Raw genomic sequence first — 20,602 nt, 5'->3', positions numbered from 1 at the left:
GTATGAATGGAATACTATGATAAGAGAGCTCTTCTGGCTGGCTTCTTTCGCTGAGCATCCTGTTTTCGGGGTTTGCTCACGTTGTAGCATGTGTCAGTACTAAATTTCTGTGGCTGAATAGTATTCGATCGCGCTGCTGGAACCCCTTTCATTTATTCATTTGCCAGCCGACGGCCTTGTGGGTTGTTTCCACTTTCTGACTCGACCAGAGAGGTTTGTCTGAGCCCAGGCAGGAAGTGAGGTTCGTTACTCGATAGCGTGTTTCATTGGCCAAAGTTCAGGCTCATGGCCCAACCTAACTGCAAGGGAAGTTGGGAAATGTGTTCTGGCTGAGGGCCCAGGAAGAATAATAAAGGGGTTTGAGTGAACACATCCTAGTCTCTACTGCAACTTGCAAATAAGGCGTAGAGTGGAAGCGGATCTCGCCACGTGGGATCCCTGAGAGTGTGTCATCAGGACCAAGAGTGCAGATGGGAGTACTCCTCACCACCTGTTGCTTTTGTGAAAAGCCAGCCTCAGAAGAGCCCAGCTCCCCATCCAGGCCTGCCGCTTCCCTGCTTCCCTGGAAAGCCCAGCCTTTAAAGCTGTTGCTTGGTGGTCCCAGGAGACTAGAAAAAGTTGTGATCCTGGGGGCATGGATGGGATGATTTAATAGTGGTTCTGCCCTGATACATGTCTAGGTCCTGTTTGTAGAGTCGGACAACAACCTTTCTGCTTCATTCATGTGTCTCTTCGGCTCTGGGCATTGTCCACACTCGAACCCAGGTTACCTCTAACTGTTCCTTTCACCTTATGTAAATATGAGGCATCTGGCCAGAGTAAGGCACCTGCTTCCTTGGGGCAGGTGTGTTTCTGTCACGATCTAATCAGGAAACAGAAACGTCTCTCCGTATTTAAAATAGAGGAAATTGACTATATGCAATTGATTACACGGTTGTTGGCAGAGCTGAGTAGCCAAACAGGGAACCGCGGCCCCTCAGAATTCACATTGGCAGGAGGCTGCTGCCGTCCCTCCTTTGGCTGGAGGGACACAGGAAAGAGGTGATTTGATCAGAATCTAGGAGCCGGGATCCCTTGGAAGCATTACAAGCCAGCCTGTCGGCAGGTAGGTTTACAGAAGAGACGCAGCTGTTGCTACAGCCACCACATGAAACCCACCAAAACCAGGAGAACATTCTCCGGCTGCTTCTTCCTGGCCCAGCGGCTGCTTGTCCGCCCTGGTCCTGCACGGGCTGCTCGCAGCTGGCAGTCAGGTCTGGGAGCCTGAGAATCAGCCTGGGGGAGCTCGCTGCCCCAGGACACAGAGAGAAGCAGGTGGCAGAGGAACGTATCTGAGGGCAGAGTGCAGTGACTGGCCCAGCAGGACACTCACCTTTCAGAAACACTGATCAGTTTCTACATCTTTTTAAAACCACCTTGATTAAGGTTTAAGGGACAACAGACATACACTAAGATGTACCCATTTGAAGTGCTCTGTTTGATGGCTCTGGCCAAATAAGTACGCCCGTGCCACTACCACCGAGATCAGAGACAGAAGGTTTTTATCCCTCAGAGTTCCCCTGTGCGCTTCTCTGGCAGCCCTGCCCCCATCCTTTTCCGGCCCCGGTTTGGATAATGGCGACTGATCCACATCCAGGTCACCGATCTTTTCTCTCAGAGTGTCCAAATCTGGTGTTAGGTCCTTTCAGTGCCACTTTTGTTCTTTGTTTTTTTTTTAAATTCAGTTTTAGGGTTTCTACTAATTTGTTTTTTGAGAGTTTCCATTTCTCTCACAAAATAACTTAATTCTTCACCCATATGTATTTATGTGTATATAAACAATATATTTATAATAGTTGTGAGTTCTTAATCAGTTTTAGTAACAGTCATTTCTGGTTCTAGTTCTATTTTTTATCTTGATTAGGAGCCACATTTTCTTCTATGCACATTTCCTAATTCTAGACATTTTATCTAGAAGAACTAAGGAGACTGAAGGATAACTTGTTTTGTTTATTGTCCTGGCTATCTGAGCCCTTTCTTAGGTCTGGCAATTAGCATATATGACTGATTTTTTGTGTTTCTTCTAGAGAATGGCTGGGTTGGTCCTGGACTCCATTTTCAGCCATTAACTCGTGATTAGCCCAACCCCCACCTCTTGTCTCTCCACCACCTTTCTGGTCTTGTCTGTATTTGAGCAGGGAGGATTTGGGGCTGCTGTTCCTCATGTCTTTGGATTCGTTTTTGCAGGGACCCATGACCGAGGGCTCTGATAGTGCGTGTGGTATCTTTCTACTTTGGGCCTCTCCTGCACTGTGGCTGTCTTGGCAAAATACAGCGGGTGAGCTTGCTGCAAGAGGAATCTAACATGAAGCAAAAGGTTTTTGCTTGGGGACACTTCCAGATGCCGTTCTGTCCCATCAGCCCATGCTTTCGACCAAAACTTTGCGGATTTTCTCCTTGTCCTTGTGAAGCTTCTCTGTCAAAGACTCACTCTTCCATTTGGCAGTACCTAGAGCAGGTCCCCAACATGCAAGCTGTCGTGATTTTGGCTCACCTCTGAGAGCGTTGTCGTCATTCTCTGGAATGAGTTAATCAACCTCCCCTTCCGTACGGTTTAGGGAATTGTCCAGGCTTGGACTGTTGCCATGGGAGTGGAAGGACTTTCTCGGTCTTGTGATTGGAAGCAGGCATCTCTTAAAAGGTTTTTGATGGGCCACCTAAGACAGCGTTGGTCCTAGAAAGGACTCTGGTCTAGTGAGACGTTTTATGGGTTAATTCTGAGAGCCTGATTTGGAGAAAGATTTTTTGGAACTCTCTCCCACCCTATGAACTTTCTCTTAAAGACGCATGATGTAGGAGAGACAGAAAAGCAGACAGGATGCTTCCTGACATGTGAGAGCTCTTGCCCACTGTAGCCCGCAGTCACCTTGTAAGGTAAGCAAAGTCAAACATGATTTACATGTGAAGATCTGAGGCACAGAAAGGATAGTAAATGCTATGAAAAATAACCAGAATCTAGCTGTAAAAGTTCCCAGGCCAGGGTTGTGGTTTTTTTTTTTTTTTTTTTTTTTTTTTTAGTTTGGGTAGCTTACTGCACAAGTAATAAATATGTTTATATATTTTTGCGAAAAACTGGGGGTGGGGAAATATTGAAAGCAATTGTCCCTTATAAATCTATTCTCTAATCCTACCTGTGTTGCCGAAGTTCTCTCTCTCTGCACTTTGCTGTATATCTTTGCAGCTTTCTGTGCATTTACGTAGGCCTCACTATGTCCCGCTGCAGGATTTCGAGAGTACAGGGCCGTGTAGGGGATGCTCTGTCATTGTCTGTGCTCGTTCAGCCATCAGTGGATGAAGACGGTTTCGTGTTCAGTACGGTTCAGTTTGCCATCCATGTAATAGACATCGGTTGAGCTCCTAGAGATGGTAGAAACTAAGTAAAACTATTAAAACAGGCTACGGTGGTAGGGAGGCTGGTGGGGCAGATTACATGTATAAGCTGAGTGCTCAGAAAAGACTGGTTTTATGAGAGAGTGACATGAAGAAAAAAGAGAAATGGATGAGGAAGCACACCATGTAAATATATTGGGGAGGAACATTCTAGAAGGTTCCAGGGAACAACATGGAATGGGAGAGGCTTGTGCAGCTGGACCCGAGTAGGTGATGGGGAGTGGATAGTGCAATTAGCTGCCAAATCTTCTAGAATCTTGCAGGCCACTGAAAGAAGATAGGTATCTGCTCTGACTTGGGAGCCCTGCTAGGGTGTCTTGTCAGGTTTGTTTTTGAGCTATGACTGATATATAACATTTCATTAGTTCAGGTGCATAGCATAATGCTGTGACACATGTACGTTTTATGTAATGATCATAATAGTCTCTTTAACATCCATCCCTGTGATAAGAACTTTTAAGCTCTCTCTTGGGAACTTTTTTTTAAAAGTAGGCTCTGCACCCAACATGGGGCTTGAACTCAAGACCCTGAGATCAAGGAGTCACACACTCTACCGACTGAGCTGGCCAGATTACCCCATGGAACTTGCAAATCTATAATACAGTGTTAACTGTGGTCACCATGCCATGTACTAAATCCCCAAGACTTGCATATTTTATACATGAAAGTTTATGCCTTTCGACCCATTTCACCCCCAACCCCCCACCCCCGGCAGCCACCAGTCTGTCCCCTGTATATGTGAGCTGGATTTGGTTGGGTTCGTTGCTTTTTTAGATTCCACATGTAAGTGAGATCATACAGTGTTTGTCTTTCTCTGACTTACTTCACTTAGCATAATGCCCTCAAGATCCACCCATGTTGTTGCAGATGGCACGAGTCCTTTCTGTTTAGGACTGATTCTGGTTGTGTATGTGCGCCACACTGTTTACTGTTCATCTGCGGATGGACATTTGGGCGGTTGCAGGTCTTGGCTGTTGTGAATAATGTTACAGCAAAAGTGGGAGTGCAGGGGCCTTTTAGATCAGTGTTTTCGTTTCCTGTAGCTAAATACCCACAAGTGGGATTCCTGGGTTCTATGGTAGCTCTATCTCAAATTTTTTTGAAAATCTCCATATTGTTTTCCACAGTAGCTGCACCAGTTTGCATTCCCACCCACAGTACATGAGGGTTCCCTTTTCTCCACATCCTCACCGACACTTGCTATTTCTTGATTTTTGATTTTTTTTGGTTTTTATCTTAGCCTTTCTAACAAACGAGAGTTGATGTTTCATTGTGATTTTTGAATTGCGTTTTCCTGCTGATAAATGATGTTGACCATCTTTCCCTGCGTCTGTTGGCCTTCTTGATGCCTTCTTTGGGAAAATGTTTCTTCAGCTCCTGTGCCCGTTTTTTGAATCAGACTTCTTCTGCTATTGAGTTGTATGAATTCTTTATCTATTTTGGATATTAACTCCTTGCCAGATAGAGGATTTTCATAGAACGTTTTGAGTAGCAGAGTGACACAGCCTGACTTAGTGTTTAGCTAGATCGCTCTGACCACTGTGTTGAGAACAGATTGTAGAGGAGTGAGGGAAGAAGCAGGAAATGACCGTTGCTGGGACCAGGGTAGGAATGGTGGGGGTCATGAGGAGCAGGCCACTTTTGGATATAGCTGAAAATAAAAGCCAATACAATTTTTGGATTGAATAAAAAGTGCTAACAAAATGAGGCATGACTCCGAAGTGTTTGGCATGGAAAACAGGAAGAGTAGATCGGGCGTCATTGAATAAGGTAGAGAAGAACAGCTTTGATGGAACAATGAACGGTTGAGTTTCGGACACAGCAAGTTTGCAATATTAGACATGCAAGTGAGATGCTAGGAAGGCAGTTGGATATGGAAGCCTGGAGTTCATGGGAGAGCTCTGGGCTTGAGTTAGGAATTTGGGAGTCATCAGAATGTGGGTGGTTTGAAAACGAGGGACACTAGATGGGATCGCGAAGGGATCTAGTGTAGTTTCTCATAGAGACGAAGGTCCAAGGCTTGGCTGAGGACCCCTGCTCCAGTGTTAAAAAACTGGGAGATGAGGGGCACCTGGGTGGCTCAGTGGGTTAAGCCGCTGCCTTTGGTTCAGGTCATGATCTCAGGGTCCTGGGATCGAGTCCTGCATCGGGCTCTCTGCTCAGCAGGGAGCCTGCTTCCCTCTCTCTCTCTCTGCCTGCCTCTCCGTCTACTTGTGATTTCTGTCTGTCAAATAAATAAATAAAATCTTTAAAAAAAAAAAACTGGGAGAACTGGGAGATGAGGGGCACCTGGGTGGCTCAGTGGGTTAAGCCTCTGCCTTTGTCTCAGGTCAGGGTTCTCTGCTCATCAGGGAGCCTGCTCCCCCCCTCTCTGCCTGTCTCTCTGCCTACTTGTGATCACTCTCTATCAAATAAATAAATAAAATCTTAAAAAAAAATTTTAAAAAACTGGAGATGAATAGGGGCCAGAAAATTAGACTAAAGTAGAAGGAAAATCAGGGTTGTGTGGTGCCCTGCAAGGCAAAGGAAAGTGGTCCAAGGAGGAAGGAGTGCTCAGCTGTCAAGTGCGACTGGTAGGTCAGGCAAGAGGAGGGCCAAGAAGTGATCAGTGCTTTCAGCGGTGACCCAGGCCTATTGGGTCCAAATATCCGGGGTAAGACACGCTGATGGCTGGATCCCATCTCCAGAGAATGATTTAATTGGTCTCAAGTGCAACATCAATGCGGAGGTTTTTACAGTTTCCCAGGTGATTCTAATATGAAGCCAAACTTACAATCTCCCATCTTAATTCATATCTGTCTCCTTTTTTTTTAAGATTTTTATTTATTTATTTGATAGACAGAGATCACAAGTAGGCAGAGAGGCAGGCAGAGAGAGAGGAGGAAGCAGGCTCCCCCTGAGCAGAGAGCCTGATGTGGGGCTTGATCCCAGGACCCTGAGATCATGACCTGAGCCGAAGGCATCGGCTTAAACCACTGAGCCACCCAGGCGCCCCAATTCATATCTGTCTCTTAATGTGTGAAATGGCTTTATTGTCAGAAACCTGTGTTGCTGGACTGATTAAACATGGGTTTTTATCTATAGACCTATCCGTGTATACTTCGGGATCTGAGAGTGATAAACAGATCTGAAAACTGGTGATTAAACACTAAAGGGATAAGCTATTTAGCACCTGTCCTAAAGTGGCTTATAATCCAAGAATCACTTTGCTTTTCATTTTTTGCTAATGTTTGGTGTTTGTCTTTTTTTTTTTAATCCTAAGAAGACCTTTTGTTTTGAGTTACAAGGGTAAGTTTCAAGCTAATGAAAAACATTCAAGGGAAGTGTTGCTGTAAATGGTCCAAAGGAAACCAAACAAATCTGAACCCAGATCAGTAATGAAGCATGTGGAAGCGTTAAGTACATTCTTCTCAGATCCTGAATATTCCACACCTCAAAAGTTGGCTCATAACAGATACAGAAATTTTGTACCTCATTCAAGTTTTAATCTTTTGTGTTTTCCTACCACAGACCGTAGACATTATTTAAATGCTCCAGTAAATTTGAATTGGGTTGGTATCTGTTGGCTCTTAAAAATGAGACGGTATCATGGGTGGGCTGTTCATTTAGAGATCTGGTTTGCAGGCCGGTAAAATTGGATTCTGTGGACAAAGAGCGTCGAGATCAAGTATGTAAGAACAAGACCAATGTAGACAATAGAAAAAGTTAGAGTTGTAATACAGGCTTAATTATGGCAGCTTTCCAGAAGAATGCCAAGTGTCTAGATTAGCCCTTCTCAACCCAGGTTGGGTTCCACAGAGAATTGAACGCTAAGACCTTAAGGCATCTATTGTATCAGTTGAATGAACTCTAACGCATCCAGAGAATAGGGCTATCTGAGTACCAGACTTGGGAGAAGGGAGAAAACAGTCACTCAGATAATAAAATAATTTTCTCTGGAGCTAAATACACTAGCAGATCCCCAGTTAAGGAAAGCTGTTTGAGGTACCAATCTGCTGTCCTGAACGATACAGTAGTTTTTCTGAGGTACAGGTCATCCAGAAAGAAAGCATAGAAGAGCCTTTTGTAAAATTGCCAAGAAACTAAAAAGAATAATATCTTTATTCATTTATTAGAATAGTTGTTGGTAAAACATATATAGGAACACCTCGTACAAATCCCAGCAATGATTTTTTTTGAACAATATAATGTGTATCCTTCCAGACTTTGTGCACACGAACATATATGTGACTAGTGTTGAGTGCAAAGAATGGGATTGTGCTATTCATTTTGCTCAGCAGTTTTTTCCATGAACTTTATGGAAATTCTTCTATATAATCACATACAGACTTGCCTCTTTCTAAGGGTTGCATGATACTCCATTGTTTGGTTGTTACAAACTATATTTTACCATTCGTATGTCAGTGGACATTTGGGTTATCTCCAGTTTTTCACTGTTAGGGGCAAAGCGATAATAAACATCTTTGTGCAAAAATTCTTGAATAAAAATATATAGGGGTTTTTCTATATTACAGATTCTAGAAGTGGAATTGTTGAGTCAGGATGGATTTTGACTTTTTTTGTTTTATAGAAATTTCGAACACAGTCAAAAGTATTGTGTGGAGCACTGGGTGTTCTATGCAAACAAGGAATCATGGACCAAACACTACATCAAAAACTAATGATGTACCATATGGCAACTTACATAATTTTTTAAAAAGTAGGAAATAATACAGGGAACCCCCATGTATCCCTCTCCACTTCAGTACTTACCCCTGCATAGCCTACACCCTAACACCAGAAGGATTATGAAGTCAAGACATTCCATTTTATCCGTAGAGATTTCAGTATTGTCTGAGGGACAGTTTTACAAAATGTAGTCATGATTATGTTTTACCTCAAGATGAACAATAATTCCTCAGCATGCATGTTCACATTTTCCCAGTTACCTCTCTTTAGTTTGATGTTTATAATGGATTTGTTTGAGTTATGATCCAGACAAGGTCTGTACGTGGCATTTGGTTGATAAGACCCTTAAGTCCTCTTTGGTGTAGAGGTTTCCTCTTCATCACTGTAATATAGTTGAAACGTTTCAATCGTTTATAGTTACTGTTCTTCCTAACACTCACATTGTCTCCTCTTTGGCCAAAAACTGATTCTTGTTGGTTCTGCAGCCTTTTTCATACAAGCTTAGTAGGTTCCTCATGTCTTTGTAGTAAGATGTTGCAGGATCATGATAGACCTGTCTGGAATCGGCCGTTCCTCCATGGAGTCCTGGCTCCGTGTAGCGAGACATGGTATTTAGAGACCCTAGTCAGGCCTTGGGGGTTCTCATTGCTACTGAGTTGGTCTTTGTTTTAGTCCTTTTAGGTAAACTGAGCTAGGAAAACCACTTGGTGAATTCATGCTGATGTTCCAATTCAAATTTAGGACCATAGGCTTTTTACTGAATTTCTTGGATTTTATATATCTCTGGTTCTTAATGATATTAACATCATTATTTTGTTGTATTCTTTACTACAAATAGGTGATGTTTTCAAAATACCAGACCATTATTATCACTAACAATAGGATTACTGGAAACTATTTAAAATTTCTTTGCATTTACATTTTCTTCTTAGGTTATATGCTCTTAAGAAAATATGGTCAAATTGCTGTTTTAAAAAAATCACATGAATTAGTTTCTCTTTTGTGGGTGACCCATCAGCCACATGTGGAGGTTCATTTGTTTTGTTTTGTTACAGCCACAAATTCAGATGGTGTTTTAGGAAACACTTATATTTTTAAAATTTCATTTTTTTATAATTGTGTAAAAAAATTTCCATAGTTTCCAAGACGAAACCAGAGAGGGAGACAAACCATAAGAGACTCTTAATCTCAGGAGACAAACTGAGGGTTCCTGGAGGGGAGAGTGGGTGGGAGGTTTGGGGGGCAATGGGTTATGGACATTGGGGAGGGTATGTGCTATGGCGAGTGCTGTGAATTGTGTAAGACTGATGAATCACAGACCTGTACCCCTGAAGCAAATAATACTAACATTATATGTTATCAAAAAAAAAAAAATTCCGGGACGCCTGGGTGGCTCAGTTGGTTAAGCAGCTGCCTTCGGCTCAGGTCATGATCCCAGCATCCCGGGATCGAGTCCCACATCGGGCTCCTTGCTCTGCAGGGAGCCTGCTTCTCCGTCTGACTCTGCCTTCCACTCTGTCTGCCTGTGCTCGCTCTCGCTCGCTCTCTCTGACAAATAAATAAAATCTTAAAAAAAAAAAATTCCATAGTTTCAAATTACAAAAAGTGAATTTCTTTTTGTAAGAAAAGAAATTTTCTTACAGAAATTTCTTACAGAAATTCACTGTTCCTGTCTATTTTTTTTCTCCCTCCACCTGTTGGTGGTCATTTTTATTCCTTTTGGTTTATCCTTTCATTTTGAGGAAATAAAAGCAGGTACATATCTCTATTCTCATGCCCCCTTTGCTTAAATAAAAAGGTAGCTTTGTGTACACAGTATTCAATACCTAGCTTTCTTGTCTTAATGATATATCCTAGAGATCACTCCTTAGCAATAGTATATAGAAATTACTACTCTTTACAAGTACTTACTCTCTTACATTAGAAAATGAACATCGTTAGCCGTAGTTGATTTCCTCAGTCTCCACAGCTCTCAGGCATTTGCTTCCAAACCTTCACAGGGAGACATAATATTTCACAGCCACAAACTCAGGTTATTTGGTGGGAAAGATTCTTTTAACAGCGGTCTAAGGAATCCACTACCCCTGTGGAAAATGAAAAATTTTTTACCATATAATCTAATAAGCAAGAAGACTGATTTTTGAATATAGAAACAATTTTCTAAATTTTCTTCTCTAGTGGACATAACATGAGACCAGGGGACAGGGACTGCTAGGGTCTTGGCCTGTTTGAAGAGAGCAAGCCGTCTCAGGTCAAGACATAAATTTCTCTTGGCTTTCTGGATTTGCAGGCCCTGCTGCTTTTCCAAAAGAATCTTTTGTCAGATTGTGTCGTCATCACAATTCAGGCTTAGCTTCTGAAATCCTTGCTGTTCGTCTAGCTACAGGAGGCTGCCGTGTTATTTTTTTTCTCTTGCGGACACATCAGTCTGCATTTGCTTCCATCCACAGTCTAGGTCTCATTGAGAAAAGGGACCAAGTGGGGGCTGTGTGTGACATTGTGAGATTTAATGGTGTGAGTCTGAAGCAGTTGCTATATTTGAACATGAAAAAATGAGCTAGATTTTGTGCTGCTAAAACACAGCATTCTTCTACCAGCCCTTCACAGAATGAGCGCATGTGCTCCTGGGTCCTAATTCAGACATGTGTGATCTTTCCGCACAAATCTCTCAGGAGAAACAGTCCTGGCGACCGCGAGAAGGCTCTGCAGGTCGTGCTCCAGATTCTGCAGAGTTGTGACCACCCGGCCCCTGACATGTTCTGCCTGTGTGGGAGGATCTACAAGGACATCTTCTTGGATTCAGACTGCAAAGATGACACCAGCCGAGACAACGCCATCGAGTGGTAAACCTCCCTCCTAGTCAGTCAGGGTTACTGTATGCCGGCAACTTTTCTAGGTGGTGGGGATAAGGACACAGCAGACATAGACACAAATTCTGGCCCTTGTGGCCCATGTGGACCTTGCATGGCTGGTAAGGGAAGTCAGACAAAGAAATAGAGAAGAACCGGATGTTACCTGTTGATGAGGGCTCTGGGGGCGAGCTCATCAGGGAGGGAAGGAGGCTTGAGAGGAGCTGGAGGCAGTCTCTGCTAGGGTGGTCAGGGAAGGTGAGTAAAGATGTGAAGGCAGTGAGGTGAGCCTTAGAGAGAACCGTAGAGAAAGTGTTCCAAGAATAGGGGCCAGCAGGGGCCAAAACCCAGAGGGGGATCTTCCCAGGCATGTTTAGGGATGGTGGGGCATGAGTGAGGGGACAGTGGCAAGAAACAGGCGAGGAGACCCTTGAACTCTGAGGGAGATGATGTGACATCAGCGCGCTCTGAGCAGAGCAGGGACGAGTTCTGATGTGCATTTTCACCAGTGCACTCTCACTGTTATGCAAAGAATACATTTTCGGGCGTGTATCAGCTATCGTTTGCTGCATAACAAACACATCCAAAAGGAATGGCTTCAAAGAGTGGTTTCTAATTTTTCATGATGCTGTGCATTAGGCAGGCCGCTCCTCGGCTGGTTCCCCTCCTGATGTGCTGGGCTCACTCCTGAAACAGAGGTCAGCTGAAGGCTCAGCGGGGCTGGAAGGTCCAAGATGGCCTCCCACACGTTTGGCAGCTGATGCTGGGTTTGGAGGTGCCCCTCTGTTCTCTGCCTGTGGTTCGGACCCTAGCCGACGGGCTTTTGTCAGGCGGTGGGCAGCATTCTCAGAGAGTGAAGGCGGAGGCTTCGGCTCCAGAGCTCCCGGGAGGGCAGTTGTGCCACATGCTCTTGGTCACACCACAAGCAAGTCACATGGTTAGCCCCGATTCAAGGGGGTGGAGAGATGGACTCGAGCCATGGCGGGGAAGAGTGACAAAGGCACGTGTGTAGTGGGCTGAGGAGGAGTCGTGGCTATTAGACCACCCAGCACAAGGGCCAGGGCAGCCGTAGGGAACAGCTAGGAGACGACTGCGGTAGTTCAGGGAAGAGCTGGTGGTAACTTGAACCAGGGCGGTGCTGACGAACATGAGGAGATGCCAGAAGCTGGACGCGTGTGGAAGGTGGAGCCCGTAGCTTTCCTCACCTGCTTCTGTCACGGACGCTCTTGACATGGCTGCCCTGCTCTCCGTTCTGCTTCCCTTTCCCTCTCCTCCTCTGGCTCCGTCCGGCTCTGTCCTCTCCCCTCTTCTCTCCGTCCGCTCTCCTCGCTGGTGACCCCTGTCACTCCCACACCTGGAACCGATCTGCAACCCAACCCGTGCCCTGAGCTTTGGCCCCCCGTCACCCCCTCTTTGTCCCACCTGAGGGGCAGCGTACCCAAGGCTAACGTCCTTCTGTCCGCCCCACGTGGGGTGGCTTCCAGGGCCTTGTTTTCTTACTACCACTCTTCAGCCTCTTCCGCTTACATCTTCTGTGAATGTTTGCCGACTTTCACTCACTCACCTCCTGACGTGCTCGGGCCCCGGGTCCAGCCCCTCTCTGTGTCTTCCCTCACTGTCCTCTCCATGGCCCTGGTTGGTGCCTTTTTCTTTTTTTTCTTTCCACTTTCCTGCCAGGAATGTTCTCACAATATCCCAAGTAGGCTCTCTGCTCGGTGTCTCTAAAGCCTAGCCCTCAGAGATCGAACCACCATTCCTTATTCCTCCTAAAGCTCAAAGACCCGCTGTGGCTCCCCATTCCCCGTTAGAGAAAAACTCAAACTCTAGATCGCCATTCTAGGTGCTCTGCAGAGAAAGCGCGTAGAAATTCTCTTTCTTCGATAGTTGTGTGTGGGGTTCTTACTCTCTCCTCCATAGTATAGGCTTGTGGAGGGCAGGGACCCCATTTTATTCTTAGTAAATTCCCAGCGGTACCTAATGCACTGTTGTGCTAGGAGTCGCTTGGGGTGTTGAAGGGGAATTCATGTCAGGTAGGGCCGAAGTAGGAAGCTGTGTTCCCACCACAGTGGCCAAGAATTCAGCCCCCAGGTCAGGACATGACTGCCTGTGGCTATTGCAAGAAAGTCCCAGGAGCCTTTCTCCATCCACTTGAGAAGGTGGTGGGTCCAGGAGGTAAATGAAGCTCAGTCAGATTCTGGGGTGTAGCTCCGGTGAGACCTTGGGGTCATCTGACCCAGGTGCTCCGGTAGTGAGCTGTAACTTGTGGCTGCGGGAGTTAGGCAGCTGGGAAGAGGCTGGGAATGGACTGTGGTCCTGACTCCACGTTCAAGTCTCATCAACCCTGAAGCTGGACCTGTTGGATTTATGGATGAGAGGCAGAGAGAGGTCTCCCCTCTCCCCAGGTAACTTTTGATTGTAAAAGCAGGTGGGGGAAAAGATCAAATATCGTGGGATAAGGTATTGAAAATCCCCAAAACATAATGGGGTGGGGTTCAATTTCATTGGAGTTTTGTTGGCTGGGGTTGGACCAACTTTCTTAGTGTTCTCTGGTCCATCTGAGCGTAGTGACGTTATGCCCCAAAGTTCACAAAACTGAAATTTAACAGACTTAAATGATAGGTTCTCCCTTCCAAATGAATATTTTCTTGGGGTTTAATTCTCTTGCTGTGGCACAGGTGATCGAGTTCCTCCTGGTTCACAAGTCTTTGCTCTGAACTGGGCCACTGAAAGACACCCATTACCATTACTTCATCGATTAAATTCTTTTTTCTGCAGTCAGGATAGTCCTACCCGCTCAAGGAAGGGAGAGCAGATTTCTATGTATAGAAAAAAAAAATAGAGAACTAAAATGGAATTCTTCAAACTTTGGAATAAAAAATAGTATTCTCTGGGATAGTGCCCTTTCGCCTCCGGCTCCTTCTCCCACTTGACGCCACGATTCTCAGAACGATCCTGGGGCTGGGTTCTGGCAACACCGCTTCCTCCAGGAAAGATGGACCTCAATTTTGTGATAAAAAGCAAACAAACAGCCTGCAGAATAATAGCCTGCAAATGATGGAATTGCTCTATAAGAACAAAAATGTTCTGTATACAAGCGGAGTCTCGCTTTTAAGATGAGATTTAGATATCCAGTCGTGGTCTCCTTTTGTGGGTAGGGTTATTAAAAGTTTTATGTTTCTTTTTGCACTTTAACATCCTCATCTCATTCAGCGATCACGGTTTTTTTAATAAAAATCTAACCCTGATGGAGAAAATGGTTTTGACTCCTTAGTGTAATGATGATGACATTTTTAAGGAGCTATTTGCTGGCTGTAGCTGCATGTAAAGAGGGAGGGGGACCCGGAAAACCGTAGATGGTGGAAGAACTCATGAGAAGGTTGGCTTGTGCCATCATTCATCATTTTTTCCCTCTACCATGATAACAAGAATCTGGCGGGTCTGTCATTACAGGTACCGCAAAGGGTTTGAGCTCCAGTCGTCTCTTTATTCAGGAATTAACCTGGCCGTTTTGCTGATGGTTGCTGGACAACAATTTGAAACTTCCATGGAACTAAGAAAGATAGGTAAAGCTATTTCTGATTGCATGATAGGCTGACAGGCTTTGGTCACCCAAACTGAGCACTAAAATCGATCTTCAAATAACTAGCATTTTCTTTCAGAAAGAACGGGGACTCTCTGGGTAGCAGTCCCGAGACTGTCGCCCAAATAAAGTGCGTGCTCTTTGCTCTCTCTCAAGGCTTGCATAATAGGAGAGAAGCTAGAAAGATTTTCTTGTAGCTTCATCTAAAATTCAAATTCTTCAGGTGTCCGGCTAAACAGTTTGTTGGGAAGAAAAGGGAGCTTGGAGAAAATGAACAATTACTGGGACGTGGGTCAGTTCTTCAGCGTCAGCATGTTGGCCAGCGATGTCGGGAAGGCCGTCCAGGCAGCAGAGAGGTTGTTCAGACTGAAACCTCCAGCCTGGTGAGTCGTGTGTGTCTGCGTGTATCCGTGTATGCGTGTGTGTGCGTGCGCACGTGCACATGCGTGCCCCGCTTCTCTCGATACCCGACCTTGTTCTGGCGGGAGAAGAGCTGTAATTGCAAAAGACGGTATCAGTTGCTGCGTTTCTCCTTCTGACTCCCTCGCTAACACAAAGTTATGGCAGCAAGAACTGCTCTGCCAGGTCACTTGGCTTTATGTGACAGGAGGGAAGGACAGACAGACGGGCACGTACAGGTGCAGATGATGCCCTACGTGCTCTATCTCTTTGAGATAGATGGAACCCAGGACTAAAATAAAAGACCTAGATATGGTCAAGAACATGGTGCCGCAGCACTGGCCCCAGGTTAGCCCATTATGGAGCCATTAAACGTGCCAGAAAGAACACTGGGCGACGTGGACGTGTGTTCAGGGTGTATCCCAGAGCAACAAAAGCCATTGGCATGGTACAGTGTTCTCTGTCGCTGGTTCTCAAACGTCAGCATGTATCCGAATTGGCTATATTGATTCAAACACAGATTGCTGGGCCCCACCCTGCGCTACCTGGTTCCAGAGGTCTCGGGTAGGGCCTGGGAAATTGCATTCCCTGGTCTGGGAACCACACTTCGAGAACCACCCTTCTCTGTGGACTCCTTTTGATGAAAAATCTGTTCAGCATGTGACTGCCAGCAAGGTCTCCGAGGTGGGGGGGGGGGGGCAGTAGCCGACTTGGCAGTAGACACGAAGCTCCGTGAGAATCGTCGTTCTGTCCTTGCTTCCTGGAGTCCCGTGAGAGATGTTCCCTCAGTTCCTGTGCAAATAATCAGCGACAGAGGGCCTGTCTCCAAGATATTGACAGTGGCTATCTCAGAGAGGTAGCCTTATGAGAAGATTTTAATCTATTTCCCCCCTCATCTCTATTTTTCTGGTTTGTCTGAACTGCGTTTGGATTACGTGCATAACTTGAAACTTTTTACTTTTAGTGATCCGTGTTCATCTGCCCCTTGTTCTCTCTCGGCTCGGTGAGCCAATCTGGACTCCCAGGGCTCAGAAACTTCTTCAGTCTTTTTTAGTTGGACCCCGTTTCTTCCCCGTCTGAAGGACCTAAATTTGATGCCCGAACCATATCTACCTCTTGAAATCTTTCTGAGGCTTTGTGAACAAGGAGGCAGGCAGAGCCTCCAGCCCTCGTGGAGTTGTTGCTTTTTTTTTTTTTTTAAGATTTTATTTATTTATTTGACAGAGAGAGATCCCAAGTAGGCAGAAAGGCAGGCAGAAGCGGGGTTGGGGGTCAGGTTCCCCGCTGAGCAGAGAGCCCGATGCGGGGCTCGGTCTCAGGACCCTGAGATCATGACCTGAGCCGAAGGCAAAGGCTTAACCCACTGAGCCACCCAGGCACCCCGAGTGGCTGCTTTTTCCAGAATTCCACTCTCAGGGTGACCTGCTGCACCCGAGCCAGACGGAGCTGACTCCGTGGAGGGCACAGCTGAGCCTTGAATGTGTTCTCATTATGTCAGCTCTGACACTGACTTACACTGTTGGGACCTAATACTGTAGGTCCAAGACCACCCTGAGGTTTCTGATTGACGAGAAGAACTCACAGGACCCCAAAACTGTTGTACTCATGGTTAAGGTTTATTACGAGACAAGTGTACAGCTTGAAATCAGCAAAGACAAAATGCACAAAGGGCGGAGTCTGGGAGAGACGAGGTACCAGCTTCCAGCTATCCTCGCCCAGTAGAGTGACAGGGACAGGGCTGACTTCTCCCCACAAGGATGTATGGCCCCGTGCAGGAAGTACTGACAACCGGGGAGGCTCGCCAAGTCTTGGTGGCCAGGGTTTTCCAGGAATGTCAGTTGTGCAAGTTCGGAGCACCCGCGTGATTGACCTTAGTCACTGAGTCCCCAGCCTCTGTGGAGATGGCACTGAAAAAGCATGGCCCAAGGCCCCCATCATGCGTCCTGTTGGTAGCATGAACTTTCTGGCATGGCCCAAGGCCCCCAGTAAACCAAAGCATTCTTACCAGGCTGGGTATCCGTATCCCAAGGGTTTAAAGGTGAGTCCCAAAAGTGAGTCAAGGGCCAGACCTTTCTTGGGTTTGTGTAGAGTTGGGACAACCCAGGCCTACTGAGCGAATCCTTCAATGCACAGGACCCAAGCCAGGCAGAGTCTAGCTGACCTGCCTTCCCAGGACAGCTCCAGACTTCACCCTCCAAGGACAAAATGAGACTCTCTTGCTTTCAGCTCAACCAGCCCCTTTCAGTACCAAAGAGGACGTAACCACCACTGCCTGGCAGCTGGGTTTCAGACACTTCAAACTGCCTGAAGACCGTAAAGATGTGATGAGACTGAAGATCTCATAACTTCAAATTCGGCCTGGTCGGATTGAATTAAAAAAAAAAAAAATACAATGAGTTTCACATTGGGGGTTGGTAGGGATCAAGGAGCATAGGAGGCAGATGGGGGGAAGCAGCGGGGCTGAAGGAGGGAAACGTGACAGTGACAGTTCTTGCGACAGTGGACGCGTTTTCTATCTTACCTATATCCGTATTAATATCTTGCTTGTGATCTTGTTCTAGAATTTTGTGAGCTGTCGTCACTGGTGTATAAACTGGGCCAAGGGTACACAGGATCTCTCTGTATCGTTTCTTATGACTGACTATATGTAAATCTATAATTCTCCAAAATAAAAAGGTTAATTAAAAGACCATGAGAAGGAAAAAAAATGTTTTTAATTAAATAGACTGAGTTTTAAATTTTGCTGTTTTGGAATTGCTTTGAATTTCGAACTGCATGCTTTTGTTTTTAAGACAGTTGGCATATGTTTCCCAGTGTCTTCACTTTGAATACCATTCGCCCAATGTTGGTAAAAAGCCATGTTGTATGATTTTGTTGGATAAACTTCTTTTGCCCACTCGTTGGGTTTCTTTTCATTATGTGTGTGACTGCCAAAGGATTAAGAAGCACTCACTACACAATATGAATTTAAGTATGAAGCTTTTGGGAAACCTCTTTTAAAAGGAGTAGAATGGAATTCTGTTTCTCGAAGAATCTAATTTATCCATGCCGGTGATTTTTCCAGGTACCTCCGATCGTTAGTTCAGAACTTGTTATTAATTCAGCGTTTCAAGAAACCTGCTATTGAACATTCACCCAGGCAAGAGCGGCTTAACTTCTGGTTAGATATGATTTTCGAGGCAACAAATGAAGTTACTAATGGACTCAGATTTCCAGTAAGTTACGCTTAATCCATTTCTTTCAGGTAGAACAAAAGAAACTGGGGGTTGGTGCTCTCTAATTATTGAATGCTCTGAAAGGTAGAAAACTTTAGAAAGTGTTGGGATACCCACCCGTCTTAGGTAGAATCAGCCAGTGATAGATCAACTCACTAGAAAAAGTGGTCTATAACCTCTAAGATTGTGCTCTCATCTGAGAGTCCTTTTGTCTCCCAAGGGACATTTGGTAATATCTGAAGACGTTTTTGGTTGCCACAATTGCGAGAAAGGTGTTGCTCCTGGCGACTAATGGGGGGAAGGCCATGGGTGCTGCCAAAGGTCCCACAGTGATGGGACAGCCCCTCCCCCAACACAGAATTCCCCAGCCCCCAGTCTAAGAAGTGCCAAGATGGAGGAACCCTGTTTTAAGTCACTGCAAGAGTAAGAGCGAAATTTTGGAACTGAGCACCATTTCCCGCTGAGCTTTGGTTTGCCTCCAGTGCCACAAATTAATTTTGAAAACATTATTGGAAAGCAAAATGACTGTTAGCTTTTCATTAAGTATTTGTTTGAATTTTTTGACCGTCTTGTGAGGAGTCATAAGTAAGATAGCTAAGCAGCTAAGCACCCTAGATACCAAATTTCAGATCACTGTCCTTAAGATTTATACCATGAGATTTTGTGAACGTGCCATGTTGAAGAATTTCATGAAGCTTCTAATGAAGATTTAAGTTCTTTGAGATGATTTGATAATGATTTTTAAATCCTTTTTTAAAACTTTTTAGAAGATTTTTATTTATTTGACAGGGAGACAGTGCGAGCACAAGCAAGGGGAGCAGCAGGCAGAGGGAAGAGAAACGGGCTCCCTGCAGAGCAGGGGGATCCCGAGGTGGGACTCGAACCCAGGACCCCGGGATCATGACTTGAGCTGAAACAGTTGCTTAACCAACTGAGCCACCCAGCGCCCTAAAATTTTTTAATTATGAAATATTTCACACTTGATCTTAGCTGGAAAGTGATTTTTTTTGTGAAATATTTTAAACCTATTAAAAGGTACTAAAAAAAAAAAAAAAGGAACAGACACTTGCGTAATGTCTACCCAGATTTAGCGATCTTAAATATGTTGTTTTATTTGCTTTAGAAATTCATTCATTTATTCTCTTGCATTTTTTATAGACTTGGGTACCTCACTGCAGATCACCCAGTCTGCTTCATTTCTCTCAGAAACTGTTGCCTTCCTGTTTCTTCTCTGTCACCTTCTTGGGCAGGTGGCCCACCTTCTTGGGCCACCCTGTCTAAAGTGACCCCCTCCCACCTTAACTCTGTTGTACTCACTCCCAAGCTGCACAGGGGACCATATTCCCTATCCCTATGTGTGTGTTTCTTGTCTACCCCATTAGAGCATGAACACAGCCCCCCGCAGGACAGAAGTCCTGACTGTGGTATCCACGGGCCCTAGAGTGGTGTTGGCACACAGTAGGTTCTCGAGCATTTGTGGAGTATAGCACTTCCCACGTGCTCACTAGGCAGAGTGGCCTGTCTGGTACATTCCTGTGTGTCACAGAAGTCTCTTCTTTCAGGTGCTGGTGATAGAACCCACCAAAGTCTACCAGCCTTCATATGTCTCTCTAAACAGTGAAGCTGAGGAGAAGACCGTTTCTCTGTGGCATGTCTCACCCACGGAAATGGTAAGGAAAAAAAAATCACACACAGCTCTCTCTTCACTCTCTGCTGTTTCGTCAGAAATGTGATGATCAAGCAGGAGAGTATGTGTTGCTGTGTTTGAAGGAACAGGCATCTGAGCCTGACTTCCAAGGTCCAGGAGTGTGTGAAAGAGACTAATCACAGATGGGCGAGGCGACGCTGGTTTGCCCATTTTATATGTGTTTATATTACATATTTGTGTACGTGCATGTGTCTGTACAGATGTGTGTATATTCGTGTGAATGAGTATGGGCTTGTTGAAAAAAGAAGTTAAACCATGAGGAAGTGGATAAGGAGCAACGGGAAAGTCCCTCCAAATCCCCCAAACCTTGTCCGCATTCCCTTTCCCCTCCGCAGGGACTTACGTATGTGTAAGTGTGTGTATGAGTGCATACGTTGTGTGCGTGTGTGTAGAGAGAGAGAGAGAAGCGTTTTCATTCAAGTGTGATCATACAGTATATATAATTTTGCGACTTTTTTAGTTGACTCCTACATCATAGAGAGTTTGTCAGAGAGCACACAGTGATCCGCCTGGTATATGATATTCCCTGTGCGCCTGTGTCATGGTGCTACATTTCTAAGGGTGGACAAAGCGTAATGTGTTTCTCCTCCTGCCTGCAGCACACATTTCGGTCTCAGCTGTGCACTCTAGCCCGTGCTAGATCCGTCAGTGCCCATCCTGGTGGTGACCCCCTACATGCTCCAGTGTATTGTTTCAGGAACACAATTCCCAGAAAAGGAACTGCTGAATTTAAGACTACTTTTGTTTAAAATTC

General features: G+C 45.2%; 1 protein-coding gene across 3 annotated transcripts in view; it reads left to right on the top strand.

The window, feature by feature from the left end:
• MAP3K15 (mitogen-activated protein kinase kinase kinase 15) overlaps window positions 1–20,602 on the top strand; it is a 114,692-nt gene that overhangs the window by 51,688 nt on the left and 42,402 nt on the right. For all 3 annotated transcript variants that reach the window (XM_045089357.1, XM_013059635.2, XM_045089358.1), the window contains exons 7-11: window positions 10,770–10,940; window positions 14,397–14,509; window positions 14,750–14,909; window positions 17,990–18,140; window positions 19,703–19,810. In XM_045089357.1, the coding sequence (XP_044945292.1) occupies window positions 10,770–10,940; window positions 14,397–14,509; window positions 14,750–14,909; window positions 17,990–18,140; window positions 19,703–19,810 (703 nt within the window). The remainder of the gene's footprint in view (window positions 1–10,769; window positions 10,941–14,396; window positions 14,510–14,749; window positions 14,910–17,989; window positions 18,141–19,702; window positions 19,811–20,602) is intronic.

Source organism: Mustela putorius, unplaced genomic scaffold (genome assembly GCF_011764305.1).
Source record: "Mustela putorius furo isolate JIRA1106 unplaced genomic scaffold, ASM1176430v1.1 tig00003836_pilon_pilon_pilon, whole genome shotgun sequence".
NCBI classification, from domain to species: Eukaryota; Metazoa; Chordata; class Mammalia; order Carnivora; family Mustelidae; genus Mustela; species Mustela putorius.
Note: the sequence above shows the minus strand (reverse complement) of the source record. Positions and strands in the feature narration are given on the sequence as shown.